The sequence below is a fragment of the Lynx rufus genome, unplaced genomic scaffold (genome assembly GCF_022079265.1).
Source record: "Lynx rufus isolate CCGP_SWC_20201006 ecotype Redwood Valley unplaced genomic scaffold, mLynRuf1.p SCAF_14, whole genome shotgun sequence".
Lineage (NCBI taxonomy): Eukaryota > Metazoa > Chordata > Mammalia > Carnivora > Felidae > Lynx > Lynx rufus.
The window spans coordinates 33,510,676-33,528,988 of record NW_025814828.1 but is presented as its reverse complement, the minus strand read 5'-3'; the positions used below and the strand labels follow the sequence as shown (position 1 = coordinate 33,528,988).

Below are 18,313 nucleotides of genomic sequence, written 5' to 3'. Positions count from 1 at the left end.
CATAGCTACCCTCCCTGCCCCCCCAAATTGGCTTAAGACAGATCTGTGGGAATGAAGTGAGTTGCAATAATGATAAATATACCCTTAAATATGGGGTAGAGTGAAACTAGGCACACCGTCCATGGGTCATCCTCAACATTTGAAGCATGGTGAGAGCTGATGGTACTCACACAGTTAGGCATCACTGCTGTCACAGGACAACAGATTTCCCTGTGTCCTAATTTTTTTTTTTTTATCAAGAATAACTCCACACATAACAACTGCCTACCAACAAGAAGTTCTGTATGCCAGGCATTATATTCACTTTTGCAGGCCTGCTTGTCAGAGTCAAACTGGAATGGATTTGGCGGTGAAAATACTGGGTTAGGAATGAGCCAAGGGTTTTGGTACATAGAAGGAAACGTTTAGGGATTATAAAGTAGTGACAAAGCCAATAATTTGGAGGTCCACCTGGGAGCCCATAGGTGCAATCTGACCTGCAGACTTACTTTGTTTGGCATACACAGTGATTTTTTTAACATTTGAGGCCATTGCCAACATTGAAATACCCAGGAATTCTATACTGAAGCAGTGTTTTTCAAACTTCTCTTGGAAACCTGAGGCACCACTGGCCCACAGCCCAGTCAGAGTGGCCCTCCATCCGTGTCATCCTGGCCTGCTCCTGACAGGCCCTGCCTTCTCCCCTGGGCTGCTCTAGGTGCCGGGCTCCTGGCAAGAATCAAGGGGTATGTCTAAGAGGGTAGAACAAATAAGTGTACACTTTGAATCAATTACTTTCTGATGATAAGATCTGGGACATTATGGTGAAAAGGTGTCCAGGCATCTTGGGATTTTTTTTTGATAGTCCTCTGTGTATACTAGGGAGTCTTACAATCACAAATATGTTTTTAAATTGCTTATATTTATATACAGATACTTATCCTTTGCTTTTGTTATTTTCTCTGTAAATAATCTTTTTAATCTTGATATAAACCCGCCGAGGTAGGTGTTGCTAGTGTCATCCTCCCATTTAACAGAGAAACTGTTACATTAATTAGGCACCTTGCTCAGGCCGTGATTGGTGGAGCAGAGCTTGGAAAGCAGTAGTTAGGTCTTTGTATTGAATGCCCTTCCTTCTCTCCTCCTGCCTCAGTGATTTCTAGGGTAGTATAAACATGAAGTTACATATTAACCCCTCTTGTCCTAAAAAACCTTGAAATTGAGCTTTTAGGATATACGCTTCCCCACCTGGTATGATGTAGGTACAAAGTTTAATGCTCTATTAACCTAGCTGGAAAATGTCTGCCCTATATGACATTGAGGCATCTCACAAATCCAGAATTGTAGCACAAAATTTTACACTTTACAGTGTCTTTTCAAAACTTTTTAAAAAAACTCTTTATTGGAATATAATATATACAGAAAAGATCATATCTCATGCATGTATGTCCAGCTCAGTGTATTTTCCACAAATTGAACCTGTTCGTATAGTCAACATCCAGATCAAGGAGGAGCACACTGTCAGCTCCCCAGTAGCTCCCCTTCAACCCTCTTACAGGCATTTTCCATCCCCCCCAGGGTGACCGCTGTGCCAGTTTCTGATGGCAACCTCTAGTTTTTCAAGTATACGATATGATGGTATTCTTAAGCCAGCTGAAACCTCACGAGGAACGTTTGGTTTCTTGGTATTTCCCGTAAGAAATGTAAAACGTGTGGGCCCTGGGCCAGATCCAAGACTGCAGCTCCCCGTGTTGTGTCTGACCAATGAGACAACGGTCCTCTTGCGAGAGCCAGGCCTAATCACTTCTTCACTGTGGTCCCAACACAACATGCGTTTCCACTGACCATCCCAGACTGCTTTATGTCTTATGTGCTTCTGGTGACAAGAATGTATTTAAACTTTACCCTTTCTCTTTGTAAAATGATAGTGTTCTGCCAGTCTCTCCTAAATTGTTTCGGTTTGAAGGTAAGTACTGTATGTGATTTAAAGTAGTTGTCCAGATGTGAGTAGATTAATTTTCAATGTGCTTAAGTGCAACATGCTACACTTGATGTGATTTCTAGTGAAAATGTTTTCTAAGAGCTTTCTCAAATTGAGAAGATGGTATCATTCCAGCAGTTGTTCGTTGTTGCAGATTTTCATAAAGTTAATGAGTAAATTTATAGTTTATTATAAAAGAGATGAGTGTTTTGCTTATTTCTGAAATAGGGCAAAATGTCATGTTCCTTTGTATAATCTCATGATATTGTCCTATGGTTACATTAATATCTTAGTTAACTGGCATGACTGGAGTTGACCCAGGTGCTAAACTAGCAGAACTTTCCAAGTGAAGAGGACTTTGCTGGAACACAGCACACTGACCCTCCCTCTGGGAGACAGTCTGAAATTGTCCTTCTCAGGAACACTGTTCTTTTCTAGTTGGCCTTCATTTATGTACATTCATGAATACATCTGTCTATCAGCCATCAATCCTAAATCCAGTAATCCTGCTTCCCATTCCCCTCCAAAGTAGTCTTTGATCATTTTACATACTCATAATGTGCTTATGGCTAGGCATAATATACAATAGAAATTGCTTAGGAAAAAAAAAAAGAAAGCTTTAGAAATTGTTGGTAAATGGTAGCTACCTTGTAGTTAACCCTACCCGACCTAAATGTGCAGCACATCCTTTAATATAGCTCTCTACCCTGGCACCCTGTTTTCCTCTCCCGCTTTCCCCTCTCACATGCACTGACCTTTGCTTGACCTAAGTCAAGCCCTCCCAGAGCAACTTCTGAAACTCTTTTAAATCTCAAGCCTTCACTTCTGGATTGCTTGTCCTTAGTGGCAGTGCTGTTAGGCCACACCCTTTTTGCTACTGGCCTGAGGATGCCACTTACATCTGTTAGTAAGGTGTGAAATCTAAACATATCCTCTCCCTAGCCTGAGTTCTCACATTTTGTATTTTTGCCAGAAAAGAGATGAGTTAATTACAAGCATTATTTTCAAACCACCCACAAAAGATTCCTTTGGGTGTCCAGCTTATCCTTGGCCAAATAGTGACTAGGAAGGTGACCATAAGAAGCTAGTTATAGTGTTGAAGGGATATAAAGGGTGTGTATCGTCTGAGGCAGGTATGGCCCATGTGAACTTTGTAAAAACATTCTTAATGGGAGTAAATGGCACAAGTTACTTACTGCCTCACCTGTTTTAGGGGCCATTGTGCCTTTAGTGAAGTGCATAAATGAAAAGCATAGGGAGAAAGTCCAGTAAGGAGCCTGATCCCTTAATGACAAAAAATAAGCAGTATTCCACCCAAAATACGAAACTGCAAAAAAAAAAAAAAAAAAATCTCAGTATAGGGTAAAGTTACTCGGAACATAATGAATATTTTTCTGCCTATACTTAATATTACATGATTTACGATGTGTATCAAATCCATAGACAGGTTATCTTATAATTTGGATTCGTTGGACAGGAGCCAGATGGACTAAGTTCTGCCTCTGTTTGGGTTTTCCCTCTGCTTTAAATTACCAAGAGCAGAGCATTTAAACTGCCTATGTCCCTTTATCTTCTTCCTGGAATGTAAGTAATTATACTTAACTCTCTCTCATGAATATCGGTGAACTGTACTTCTGGAGTGATTTTAAATCCCTATGTTTTGGAAAATAAATATAATATATAGATGTGATCATGTTATAATGCTACAGTAGAAAGCTTTTTAACTTCTCTAAAGTTTAAAACATTCTTTTGAGACAGCTCAAAAAGCATATTTAATTTTTTTCCCCCGTTTAACCTTGTCATAGATGCAGATAGAATTTTGGAAATCCTGGCCATTGAAAATGTTGAAATAGAACGATGTGCATAAAAGCCCTGGTAATACAGTAACTTGACATGCGTCATAGATTATGTAGTGTTTTATTTCTTTGACTTCAGCGTTTGAATCCATATTCTGTGTGTTCTTTGAGATAGTATAAATTATTTATGACAGCAATATCAAATCTCTTTTTTTAAGAAAGAAAATCTTAACTCCTCCCTGATTATCAATTTTGACACAGGATCATGAATTTTCGGAAGATGAAGAGCTAGAGGACGTGGATGAAATTGATGAGTACCTGAAAGGCGAGAAAAAAGTTGCTGCAGATGAAGCCAGTGACAACTCAGTTGAAAAGGTATTGACACCACTGAAAAGGTATGATGATATGTGCTTAAATCCTGGTATCCTGCCCAAGAGAAAGTATGTGGGTTCCATGGTCTCTGCAGAGGGCAGATCCCAACTTCCTTTGGGAGCAGAAATACTTCTCTGAATAACTTTGTTCATGTGCTGTAGGAAAAGCTTTGGGCAAATTTATGAATTAGGCACACTTTGTTTCTGACGCTTTCCACACTTCTTGGTGGCATTCGGATCCCCACTTGAGTGGAAATCAACTGATACAGGCCAGTATAGTACACTGTTGAGAAATTAACCGAAAAGTTCAGCACTGGGTTCTTGAAAGGATGAAATTACAAAGTTAGGAGCCCTGTACTGGTGGCAGAAATGGGACGTGTGTGTGCACACACATACTAAGTGTATCTTTACATGTGTGTGTGTTAAGTGAAAGCTGTTCACAGCAGTGTTGGAGGCTGTGATCACTTCTGCACAGATGTGGTGTAGAAGCAAGGATTTATAGGAGGATAAGGAGGCGCTATCACCGAGGAAAAGAAAGTCAGCCTAAGAGTGGAGCTAGGAATCCCAGAATCATCTCTTTTTGGCAGTTTTGTCCACGAGTGACACTGCTAGGAGACAGTTGGTAGGTTTGAAATCATTCATTTGCTAACACTGCTCTGGATTCATTTCACAGGCATGGAATTCAGAAACCCAAACTGAACAACACTATATTGATTCAGTTTTGGTTTCAGTGTCTGTACCTCTTTTAAAACGTGTGTTGATTCATGTCTATGTATTTTTAATTTACAAAATGGGATTATGGCTATAGAGGTCATTTTCTTTCTCAAGACTCGTTCCTCTCACTGAGAAAAAAAATGTTCTAGCAATTACTATTTTCTTTCAGAGGGAGGGACAGATTTATAAGGGATGTTTATGAGCTCCAGGTAGGGGGGGGTCCCTAAAACTCTTTAACATAGAACAAACTCCAGTCTGACAGTGTAAAATGTTGAGCTAATTCATACACCAACTAACGTTCCTGAATCTTCTTTGAGTAGGGTCCTGCCACTTTTTGTAATCATAGAACTTTAAGCTAGAAGGGACATTAGCAACCACTCGGTGTCTAAGGCAGAAGTTCGGCAAAGTGAAGCAGTAGTCGCCTGTTTATGTTGTTAGCTGGAGGCGAACTTGAGAACCCTTGCCTAAAACCAGGATGACATTTTCTAGGCCATCACAGTTATGGTTTTTTATTACATTGTTTCTTTATCGCTTATAGGACAAGAAAACCAACCAAGAGGAACGGGCTATTTGTGAATACAATGAGAATCCAAAAGGTGTGAACACATTTGACTTCAAAAGCATGCTTCCAAAAGGCTAGATACCTTAACACACACACACACATACATACACATGCATGTGTGCACATGTATGCCGTCACTGAGTCATTATAGCTTATACACCTGTATTCTATTTTATCCTTTTTACTGTCACCTGGCTCTCATAACAAGCTAAGAAATATGTGCCACAGGCTTATTTGTTCTCATGAATAACCACCACAACTTCTTCACATAAAATATTCGCATTACTCATGGCTACTCGTGTGTCAGTGTTAAGTGGTTTAGGACAGCCTTTTCACTGTCTTTTTTTCTTTTCGATCAGTAGTAGTAAGTTAGGCTTCTGTCCCACATCTCAATTTACATGCCTGATGGGCACTGCCAGACCCCATTGCTAGAGCCACGGCCGGTTATCCCCTCATGTACCCCCCAGAGCTCAGACCTGAGTCGTTGATCTTATTGCAGACATTTAAGACAGGTCCTTCCCCAAGCCTGACTGTTGGTGTCAGAGAACAGTTGCCACAGAATAGAGGGGACTGTGGTTACCCTTGAGACCTACATTCTCTACACCGAAATCATCTGTTTTTGCTGTACAGTCCACCCCTATATCATGTTTCCACACCGCCACATCAAAGTCTGCTTTTTACTGTGTTCTCATTAAAAATAACCGTTCATAGTGGTGGATATCTGATCTGAACTTAGGCAGAAGGAGGCATAGTTCCCTTGATATTTGTTTTCCTTCTGACTTCTGCAGAAAGAGTAGTAAGTTTGAGACTATTTTAAGCAAAATGTTAAAATATTTATCATCTGTAAGTATTTTTAGCATGTAGTCTAAAGTGTGAAAAAGAAATTAAAAGTAAGATTTAAGTAGTTGATAATATCAAATTAAAAGAATGCATGTGCTTCATGAGTGTATTTAAAAGATCATTTTTTGGGGGCACCTGGGTGGCTCAGTTGGTTAAGCGTCTGACTTCGGCTCAGGTCATGATCTCACGGTCCATGGGTTCGAGCCCCACATCGGGCCCTGTGCTGACAGCTCAGGGCCTGGAGCCTGCTTCAGGTTCTGTGTCTCCCTCTCCCTCTCTCTCTCTCCCCCTCCCCTGCTTGCACTCTGCCTCTTCTCTCTCTCTCTCAAAAATAAATAAACACTTAAAAAATTTTTTTAATTAAAAAAAAGGATCATTTTCCAACTGTATAACTTGTGGATCAGTTTGAAACACTAAAAAGTAACATGTCCATTTGTGTGCAAAGAATTTAATTTAAAAAAGGAAATTTATATTTTCCGGAAGTCTTTCCTAACACTGTTACCTTTGTAGCTGTGTTTGGGTACTGGTCATGCAAACGTCTACATTGGTCAGGTCATTCTGGGCTTTTTGCCTTAACTCAGCCTTTCAGAAAATATGCATTGTAGACCTTGTTCAGTGCTCCAGTGTCACGCCCTCTGTAGTATTTACCCCGTAAGTCAGGCTTGATGGAGTTGCGCTGAGGGCATCAGAACTTTTCTTCTTCTCATTACTTAGAAAAAAATATTTCTAAATATATCCTGTTGTAGGAAGCATGTATGGCCGCGCAAAGAGCAGTTCTGCAAAAGACCTGGAAGACACTGCATCAACAAGTAAAGACCTAAAAAAATCAATGAAGGTAAGTGAAATTTATTTTTCATTTTAGTGTTAAGACCAAAGTATTGAATTGCCTCCTCCTGCTTTTTATATGGTGATCCACATAATTTAACCCAAAAACATGTGAAGAATTTCAAGTGATGTTTCACATTTTAGCATGCATATCTATTTGCTGGACTTTAGATGGAGTCAGGTTGCCCTGCCAGAATTTAATAGCATGTTCCTTTCAGTAATCCCATTCATGCTGATTCGACTTATGGTAAAAGATAATGCAAAAGAACTTTCTTGCTTGAATTATAAGAGTATAATCATCATGAGAGTCTGGAGAAAGTAAGGCAAAACCGAGAATTAGAGAGGATGAATGCAAAAATCAAGATACCCGTGCTGAGGAGAACTTACGAGCTACTCCAGTCTCTCCTGCCGAGTACCTGTTCTGAAGTTGTTAACAGTCTGGGGGAGATGCCGCTGCTTTTTGGAAGTTACTCTTTCCACTTGCAGAAGAACTTTCTTTAGCCATGAGGCCACATTTCAGGGTAGAAGTGTTACAAGGAAATGTGGATAAAGGGTAACTGAAAGGCCTTGTTAAATTCCTCTTCAGCCTTCAGGTTTGGGCTTAAGTTAGTCACTTCTGTATAGAGGCCTTTTGTGACCAGCTGCACTTAGGTAAATTATGTCCCCTTACTGTTCTCTCACATAACACCCTTTTCTTATCCTTTTTTGTGTTTCTCGTAACTGGCAATCGCACAGTGAAGTGTATGCTTATTTGCCTTATGACTGTCTCTCTCTCCACTGGCCTGCTGCTCCATGGGATAGAAACTATTTTCTGTTTTGCTTTCCGATGGATCGTTAGCAGGTAGCACTGTCCCTGGTACATGGTAAATGCTTAGTAAATAATTTTGGTTGACAGTGAACTATAGAACATAAGGAGGTGGGAAAGAGGATAGGGTGAAGGTAAAAGCAGGGGCAGCCCTTAGAGCAGTAGACGGTTTGTCACTGGCTACTCTGAAACTACTTTCACGGTGACTTCTGGCACAGGTCCCACTGTGGTCATCTTTTACTAAAAATTACTTGGTGAATAATCTTACCCTGATGAAAATGGCCTTCTGTTTAGATTATCATATCCAAGAGAGAGTTGTGACCTGGCTCAAAAGATACTCCAGAATTACTGTCCTTCTCAGAATTGTAACGTGTGTCATCAGCATATCCGATCAAGTGTTAGGGACTTTTTAGACTCTCTGTCTAGTAAAAGAACATTTACCAGATATTCTACTACACAGCAGTCCCGTGAAGACTTTTTTCCAATTATAAGAACTCAGGAAAAGACTCTGGAAAAGGAAATGAAATGTGAGGGAGCAAGATGAAAAGTAAAGGAGTCAGGAGACGGAGGAGCCTAATAGGAAAAGCGAAGTGAAGCAGCAGAAAGAAATATTTGAAACATACCTCTGACCAAATGAAAATGTGTATTCATGATTTTTCATGAATACATGATTGAGTTTCGAGAAGTTTTCAGGCTCTCCAGTCTTAAGCGTTGCAATTGCCCATAGGCGGTAGGATTTGGATACACAGGACTAGGAGAGGGGGCCGAGCCAGGGAAGGAGTGCCCTGTGGGAAGCAGAGTGGTGCCTCCCATACAGAGCAGGCCAAGCAGGGAGCTCTAGTGCCAGCACCAGGGGATGGGACAGAGGTGAGGTCAGGCCAGGGTATAGTGGGCTACAGGTGCCAGGTTGAAGAATTCAGTCTTAGACTTGGATTCTGCTTAAATGCTCATTGACACCTAGTGGAAAAATGTATTTCAGTAAATGCATATGTCCTTGGTTAAAGAAAAGAAAGTAATGAAAATCATATTTCAAAAGTCAAGCAGTAATAAATGTATTTCCTACTTAAAGAATATCCTGTTGTTCTACATATTTTAAAAAGGAAATAGATGATTTAGGTGAGATTTTCTTTCAGTCATTCCCACATGACCTTTTTTTTTAATCTACAGTGTCTCTAACCTTTTTATACCATCTGAGACAAACAAATCAGACAATTTTTAAAACTTGGAAAATGAATGATGCATTAAATCATATCAAAAGAAACATGTTTGAGATTTTGCATTCCAACTCCCCCCCCCCATTCCCCCAGGTAATTAGACATCCCAAAGATAATCTGAAAAAAAAAAAAAGAAAAGAAAGAATTGTACTCTTGGCACCTACAAAACAGAATTCACCACTGAATTTTGTTTTGGTGATTTTAAATGTTTCAGGTAGACAAGTTACGACCTATGATTTTAACGGGTGGCAGAGATCTTTTGTTAGGTGATTGTTCTATCTAGAGATTACCCAATATTACTTTTCCAAACTACAGTTAGTGCTGATTATTTGGATCCACAGTTAGTCACTAAGAAAAATATGTTATCGGCCTAATTTCCATCTAAGGTAGCTAAGGAAAAAAACGATAAACTTTTCAGCTATTAAGAAGAATTTTACATTATAGAATGAGTTTATTCATGTATTTATTTAGCATATACTAATCGGTTATCTCTTAATGTGCCAGGCACAAGGCCAGAGGCTGCAGATTCAGAGGTTAAAGATGCACTGCCTTCCCTCAGAAAGTAGCTGGAACATGCCAGATTCTCTGGATAGCTCCCAATGCCCGTTAACAGTCAATAGATTTTTTATCCGTTGTCACTACCATAAATAAAGGACGCTGAGATGAGAATTTCTCCACCAAAAAAACACGCTCGTGAATTCTTGTCTTTCCTAGTTGCTATCTTTTCTCTGATGGTATGCTTTGTTCATCCATTGCAAGCTACAAATGAGCACTCGCCTCAAGTACACAGTTAGCTTTACTCTGTATTAGGAGAAAACTTCGAGGTAGATTACACATACGGTGTCCTGTCATTGTCAGTTTTTCCCAAGCTTGAAACCTGGGACGGTCTCAGGCTACCCAATAATGACTCCCCTGCTTTTTAAAAATAGCTTTATTGAGGTATAATTGACATATAATAAACTACACATATTTAAAGTATATAATTTGGTTAGTTTTGACGTGTGTGCACCTATGAAACCATAATCACAAGAGAGTGAACAGTGCCGTTATTGGCGGAAGGTTCTTTGTGCCTTTTTGTGATCCCTGTCTATGCTCCTTGGCCCCCTGCTATCCTTAGCAAACCTGCTTTCTATTATCATACATTATTTAGCAAGCTCTAGATTTTTATATAAATGAGATCCTACACCATGTACTCTTTTTGTTTGTTGGCTTCCTTTGTCCAGCCTAATTATTTTGAAACCCATCTATGCATGTATCAGTAGTTCATCCCTTTATGTTGCTGAATAATAGTCTAAGTGAATTTTTATATGATGAGGGTATGAATTGAAGTTATTATTTTTTTTTGCATATGGACATCCAATCGTTCTAGCACCACGTGTTGAGAAAAGATGACCCTTTCTCTACTGAATTGTCTTCACAGAAATCAGTTAACTTTTCCATGTGTGGGCATATTTCTAGAGTCTAATCTGTTCCTTCCACCTGTTTATCTTGTGCCCATATCACACTGTCTTGATTACCGTAGCTTCATAATAAGTCTTGAAATCAGGAAGCGTTAGTCCTCCAACTTTGTTCTTTTTCAAACTTGTTTTGGCCATCCGAGGTCCTTTGCATTTCCATGTGAATTTTTAGAATCAGTTTGACAATTACTGAAAAAAAAAAAATGTCTGCTGGGATTTTGGTTGGGATTTCTTGGTATCTACAGATGAATTTGAGAAGAATTAACATGTTAACAATATTAAGTCTCCTAACTCATGAAGATACCTTTCTATTTATGGATGTCTTCTTAAATTTCTGTCAGGAATGTTTTGTAGTTTTTAGTATACAGGTCTCACACGGATTTTGTCAGATTTATTGTATGTCTTCTGTTTTTTATTCCCTGATTAACTGGTTAGAAGTTTATCATTTTTTTTTTTAATTTTTTTTTCAACGTTTTTTATTTATTTTTGGGACAGAGAGAGACAGAGCATGAACGGGGGAGGGGCAGAGAGAGAGGGAGACACAGAATCGGAAACAGGCTCCAGGCTCCGAGCCATCAGCCCAGAGCCTGACGCGGGGCTCGAACTCACGGACCGCGAGATCGTGACCTGGCTGAAGTCGGACGCTTAACCGACTGCGCCACCCAGGCGCCCCAGAAGTTTATCATTTTTATTCATCTTTTCAAAGAACCAGTTTTTGGTTTCATTGATTTTTCCATATCGTTTTCTATTTTATTTATGTCCACTCTAATCTTTACTAGTAAAACCTTGGTTTGTGAGTATAATTAGTTCCGGAAACACGCTTGTAATCCAAAGCACTCATAGATCAAAGCAAATTTCGAGAACCATTGGCTCAGTTGTGATCATGTGACGTTTGGCATCCTGTACTACTCATATTGCAAGACATCGCTCATTTATCAAGTTAAAATTTATTAGAAATGTCTGCTTGTCTTGCGGAACACTCGCAGAACAAGTTACAATCCAAGGTTTTACTGTTGTATTTCCTTTCTTCTACTTTCTTTGGGTTAATTTGCTCTTCTCTTCCTAAAGTTTCTTAACATGGAAGTTGCAGTCACTGATTTGAGACTTCTCTTATTTTTTAAAACAGGCTTTTTGTGCTGTAAATTTCCTCTGAAGTACTTGTTATGTTGTGTTTTCATTTTCATCCAGTTCAGAATACTTTCGGATTTCTTCTTTGACTCATGAATTCTTTAATTTCAACTTATTTGGGGATTTTCCATAGATGTTTATGATATTAATTTCTAATTTAATTACATTGTGATTGGATAACATACTTAGTATGACTTGAGTCCTCTTAAATTTATTTAGACTTGTTTTATGGCCCCGAGTCAGGTCTATCTTGGCAAGTGTTCCATGTGCACTTGAGAAGGTTGAGAAGAATACTGTTGTGTCCTGTCAGTACCAGTTGCATCAAGTTGGTTGACAGTGTTGTTCATGTATTTTCTATCCTTTGAGTTGCTGTCTACTTGTAAGATCTATTATTAAGAGAAAAGCATTAATAATCCCTGAATAGGGGCTCCTGGGTGGCTCATCGGTTAAGCATCTGACTCTTGATTTTGGCTCAGGTAATGATCTCGTGGTTCGGGAGTTCAAGCCCCACATTGGGCTTCACGCTGACAGCGCAGAGCCTCCTTGGGATTCTCTCTCTCTTTCCCTCTTTCTCTCAAAATAAATAAATAAGCTCTAAAAAACCCTAAATATAATTGTGGATTTGTCGACTTTCTTTGTACTTCTATTAGTTTTTGCTTCATGTATTTTAAAGTTATTACTAGGTTCTGTAACATTTAGGATTGTTATAGTCTCTTAATTAATTGACCCCTTCATCATGAGATGGCCTTGTTTACCCCTGATAATAATCTTTACTCTGAAATCTGCTTGGTCTGATATTATATAGCGATTCAAGCTTTCATTTGATTAGAGTTATCATGTTATATCTTTTTCCATCGTTTTGCTTTTAACCCACTTGTGATTTTATATTTGAAGTACGTTGATGCAGGCAGCATCCAGATGGGTTTTGCTCTTTTATCTAATCTGACAATCTCTGCTTTTTAATTGGAGCACTTAGCCCATTTGTATTTAATCTGATCATTAATGCAGTTACATTTAAATTTGTCATCTCACTATTTGTATTCTTCCTTATCCCTAAAAAATGCTAAAGTTTGTGTTGTCTGTTAATAATATAGCCATACTCTCTTTGCTTTGGTTAGCCCTTGCCTGATACATCTGTTTTCATTCTTTGACTTGTGTTTTAGATGAGTCTCTTGCAAATGGCTTATAAGCTGGATTTGCGTCTTTGAAATTTTTAATATACGTACCTAAGATCTAAAGCTAATTAATGTTCCTGTCCTTTCCCCAAATAATAGCAAGATCTTAGAGGAGTCTTCTGTCACCCCTTCCTTCCCATCTTACATGTTATAGTGTCAAGTATTTTAAGTTTTTAGCGTCACCAATCACATGTTAACTATTATTTGTTATACCACTTTCTTACTCACCATTCCTTTTTACATCTCAGATGTCCTTTTTGGGATGCTTTTTCTTCTCCCTCAAGAAATCCTTTGGAGGTTCCTGTCAGCACTTTGGAAGTTCCTATCCATTTTGTAGTTAACTTTGTCAGTTTCTGTTCACTTGCAAATGAACATTGAGGTGACTGGGCAGTGCTCACTTTCTCTTGGTATCTGCTCCTATGCTCCTTTTAAGAAATTTGCTCTAGTGTAATTGCTGATGACTTTGTATATAATCTGTCATTTCTCTCTGGCTGTTTTTTCACGCTGTTTACCTTTAACGTGCTTCAGTTCACTACTAGATGCCCAGGTGTGAACTGTTTTGCTTTAACTTTCTTCTAATTCATTATGACTCTTGACTCTGAGAATTCAGGTCATTCATCAGTTTAAGAAAACTCTCATCCATTGTGTATTTGAGTATTTCCTCCCTCCTCTTTGGAATTCTGATATGAAATTTTTCTTTTTTTTTTTTTTTTAATTTTTTTAATGTTTATTTTTGAGAGAGAGAGAGGGAGAAAGTGAACAAGCTTGAGCAGGGGAGGGGCAGAGAGAGAGGGAGACACAGAATCCGAAGCAGGCTCCAGGCTCTGAGCTCTCAGCCCAGAGCCTGACGTGGGGCTCAAACTCACAGACCGCGAGATCATGACCTGAGCTGAAGTCGGACACTTAACCGACTGAGCCACCCAGGCGCTCCCTGGTATGAAATTTTTCATTCTGTTGTCCATGCCTTTCAATGTTACTTTCCCATTGTCCGTGTCTAAGTAATATTTTGGGGGAATGTCACAGCCCTCATATTTGAGAGCTCTTTGATGCCATAGTTTCTTTACAGCTAAAACTAATCTTTTTAACCTACCTGTTGAGTGTTAATTTCATCGATTATATTTTTCTCATTTTGAAATGAAATTCTATTTTGATTCTTCTTCAAATCAATCTGATCTTTTAAAAACTAGTATCTTGTTTCGTGCTCATGTTTTTTATCCTGGTCCTTTAAGCACACTTGTATATTTAGTCATCCCAACGTCAGACATCTTCAGGAATCTAAATCTGTCTGTTGCTTTGGTTGACTTGCTGGTAGTGTCCTGCTTCCTCATGTGTTTTGAAATTTGGATTCTGGGGGCGCCTGGGTGGCTCAGTCGGCTAAGCGGCCGACTTCGGCTCAGGTCATGATCTCACGGTCCATGAGTTCGAGCCCCACGTCGGGCTCTGTGCTGACAGCTCAGAGCCTGGAGCCTGTTTCGGATTCTGTGTCTCCCTCTCTCTGACCCTTCCCCGTTCATGCTGTGTCTCTGTCTCAAAAATAAATAAACGTAAAAAAAAAAAAAGAAATTTGGATTCTGAGTTCATGTTCAGCTGAGACTTTTTGTGGACGCCCCTTAAGGCTTCCATGAAAATCCATCCATAGAGAATTTGTCAGAGCCTCTGGTAGCTCTCCTGGGCATTACCATTCCGGGAGCACGAAGCGTTCCTCACCGGCACCAGTAAAGTAAACGGGAGCCCAGCCTCACACTAGGAGAACGTGCTTCTCCCTCACTCACAGCCTAGACCAAGGGACACAGGTTATTTTGCCGTCTCCCAGTGTGTGTAAGTGGACTTAATTAAGGGCATAGTCCCTAGAGGGTCCTCACTTTATGTAGGGGGGGTCTCAGTCCCGATTTTCCACATTTTATGAGATCAGATACGTTTACCAAAGCGAGTCTAAGTTGTGAGATCAATAAATGCCATTTTATTGCTCGCTCACCTCTGAGGCTTCCTGCGCCCTCTTCATTTTGTGGCCCACAGGGATTTCCCTTCATTTTTTTCATGAACTTCTGTACACATCATAAAATTAGATTTTTTACACTTAGAATTTTTTGATGTTTTGTAGTAGCAGAATTTTCATGATAGGGATTCCCGCACAAAAGCAGAAACGAAAGAGGGGTCCCCCCAGTTTAGTCCATAGACCCTTTTCTAGCTAGACTCTGAGTTTTTGGGTTACACCTTTTTGCTTCAATTCCTCCATTCTTCAAGACTGACAGCAAGCAATTACTTGCATCATTTTGATTTCCGAAGGAGCCAAGTTCTCACCTGTTTTTTGTTTGGGGCATCTTGTCAGAACTGATATTTGTGCTGTTACACTTCAGGAATCCTGTTTTCTCTCTGACTAAATCCTCAAAGGGGTCAAGTCAAATGGAACTTTCCAGTCATCATCTGTCTCCCTTGATTTCTCCTGTCTGTGCTCTGTTGGCCACTCCCTTCTTGATACATTTTCCTCCCTGACTCCTGAGGTGCCTCTCTTTCCTGACTGTGTTCCTACAAAGCTCTGTCCCCAGTGCCGGCTCTTCTTCCTCCACCTGTGGCTCACATTTGGCTCTTCCTCAGTCTCTTTTCTTCTGTTCTCTTTTCTGCCTGCCTGCGATCCTGGGTTATGGCATCGACTTTCCTCTCTCCAGCTGTTGTGTGTGTTCTCCCTGTTCACGGCCCCGGACTCCCCCGAGTAGCAGACCCAGGTATCCAGCTGCCTGCTCAGGCCCCTGGGCCCCCAAAGCCATCATTCGGCAGCACCAGCGTTTTCCCAGAAGTTCCCATCTACAGGAATGGGGAAATCCTCCAGGATACCCTACTTTTCTTTTTTTTTTTTTTTTCTCTCGTCAGAACAAAGTGAAATAACAAATCTGCTCTTTAAAGAAAAATGGTAATGTATTCCCAAGGCACTGACAGTGTTGAAAGCTAAACCCTGAAAGGTCTTATATTAGGGAAGGGGCATGATTGCCATTGGTAAAACAAGGTGCTGCTGGACACCAAGCATGTCCCTTTGTACATGTGACACCTGTAAGGGTGTGATGAAACAATGTTCAGACTAGTTGAAAATTATCCCCCCTAAATCCTATTAAGTGGCTATTCACTTACTGAAATGAATTCTCTGTGTGTGTGGGTTTTTTTTCTAGATTTTCTTCTTTAAAAGGATGTCACTCACGAGTCAGAAAAGTATGCAGAGTAATAATGAGCCACTCTCAGAGATAAAACCAATAGGAGATCAAATAGCTTTTAAAAGCAATCAGAAAGATGCCAGCCAGAGCCACATGGGGCAAAATCATCAGGATACTTCACCCCCAAGTATGGCGAGAAGGTCAAAATCTTGTACGATACTATAAATATACATTTATGTCTCCGTGATCACCAAGCACATTGTAATTTATACTTGAAAACCATTCTGACTTCTGAAGGAAAGTTTCTGATAACAAACCCTTAAACATAGAAGTTAATGTTTTATTTTGAATGTTACGACCAGTTTTGCTGTTTATTTATGCTAATATTTTTGACCAGCGATTTCAAAATATGTGTATCTCAAACTCTCCTTCAAGTTCTGTGGCCTTAACTGTTCAGTGTTGCGTAAAATATATATTTTTATATGTGAAATTTAAATTAAGATATTTCATAGTTTTTACTGAACAATTTCTTTATCATTTCATAAGGCAATATTTGCAATCTCATGACACTGTAACAGTTTTTAATGTATTTGCAATTTTTCAAAACTGAGTCAAAATTGTTTTTGATGAACACATTTTAATAAACTATATCTGGTCGGTTCCACTGTTTAAATGTGTGAATATCAATAAAATTAAGAGGTACTTGGAGTTCTCTATCAGTTGACAGAATGGGGGCCAAAAACAACCTGTTTAGTTTTAAAATACTGAGAGACACAAAATTCGTTTACCTCTGAGTAAAGAAAATATCAGCGCACCCATGTCAGCGGTACGTCTTTGTGGAGAAACTGTTGACATTTCTTTGCCTCCCACTCTTGTTCAGGGAGGGGATTTGGCACGGAGGCGTGGCAGACTGTGTGGTACGATCTGCAGCATTTAACCTACCACAGATCACCACCGTGGCGGAACGAAACACGGCCAGGCTTGCTCACTTCAACCGTCTCCAGCATTGACCGTGATAAGTGCTGTTGACTCCGTCACACGGTGCTCTGCCACAAGGAGTAGGAAGGGGAAAGCTGTCGAGTCTGCTCCGATAGAAACGTGGCTGTCTTGCGCTCACAGATAGTATGCGTTTCATGGAGCAGACCGCTTTGTCTTGGCCATTCGGGCTTCTGACTGCAACATTTTATTCTTCAATCACAGTGACCGTTGCCCCAGTTGAAGACAGGAAAAGAAACTCCATTCTTGTGTTTCATGCAAAGGATCGTTGGTCTAGAGTAGATGTGATTTTGAAATGGTACAAAATGGTCTTCCGTGTAAATATTACAGTTAGGGCAATTCTGATTTTGCCGTTGCCGCTGTAGTGCTAGTATAGTATTGCAAAAATCCTTTACCAAAATGTAAACTGTAGGAGCCTAGTGGAAATAAAGCACACAGATGGTACTGAGACATGCCGGTTGTGGCAGGCACAATTCAAAGATGGCCCCCCAGGTTCCCGTCGGCTGGTGTAGTTGCCCTGAGTAATCCCTTCCCCGTGAGCATGGGCCGTGAATATGATGAAATACCACTCTATCGTTTAGGTTACGTTCTGTGGAAGAGGTGAAAGATTTTGCAGTTGTAATTAAAATTCCTAAGCAGGTAACTTTAAGCGAAAGGGAAATGATCCTAGGTGGGTCTGACCTAATCAGGTGAGCCCTTTCAAAGAGGCACTACAGATGAGAGATGGAAGAAGTCAGAGCAATTGAGAGCAGTGGAGATGCGGGCCTTGAAGAAGCAAACTGCATATTCCAGAGAGGACAGTGTGGTAGGGAATGGTGGGAAGCCTCGAGGATGTGAGGGCCTCCATCCCACAAGTGCAAGGCACTGAATTCTGCAAATAACTGGTGAGGCTGGAAGAGGAAACCAGTCCTTAGATTAGACCATAGCTCTGGCTGACATCTCGACTGCAGCCTTGTGAGGCCCTGAGCGGAGGGCCCAGCTCAGCAGCACCCAGGCTCCTGACCCAGGAAGATTACGAGATAATAAATATATATAGTTTTAATCCACTAAGTTTACAGTAATTTGTTATGCAGCGATAGAAACTAATAGCACTTTTATTCTGGCAAAAAGCCTTCCACCATCAGAGCCAGAATGAGAGTTAATAGAGGCTGCTAACAAGACACAGGTCACTGTCTTAGGTAACATAATCGTGCAAGTGGTGTTTTGTCACCGTTGACACATTCTGTTGGTTAGAAGCAAGCCACAAGGTCCACTCATACTCAGGATGAGGGCAGGGCACGAAGACCGGGAGGCAAGGGCTCTGCGTGATGGGGGCCATTTCAGAGCC

General features: G+C 40.2%; 1 protein-coding gene across 2 annotated transcripts in view; it reads left to right on the top strand.

The window, feature by feature from the left end:
• RPGR (retinitis pigmentosa GTPase regulator) overlaps positions 1-16,658 on the top strand; it is a 52,630-nt gene extending 35,972 nt beyond the window's left edge. For both annotated transcript variants that reach the window (XM_047076069.1, XM_047076068.1), the window contains 4 exons: positions 4,018-4,131; positions 5,380-5,437; positions 6,990-7,078; positions 16,009-16,658. In XM_047076069.1, coding sequence (XP_046932025.1) covers positions 4,018-4,131; positions 5,380-5,437; positions 6,990-7,078; positions 16,009-16,215 — 468 coding nt within the window. In that variant the 3' untranslated portion in view covers positions 16,216-16,658. The remainder of the gene's footprint in view (positions 1-4,017; positions 4,132-5,379; positions 5,438-6,989; positions 7,079-16,008) is intronic.
• The last annotated feature ends 1,655 nt before the right edge of the window (positions 16,659-18,313 follow it).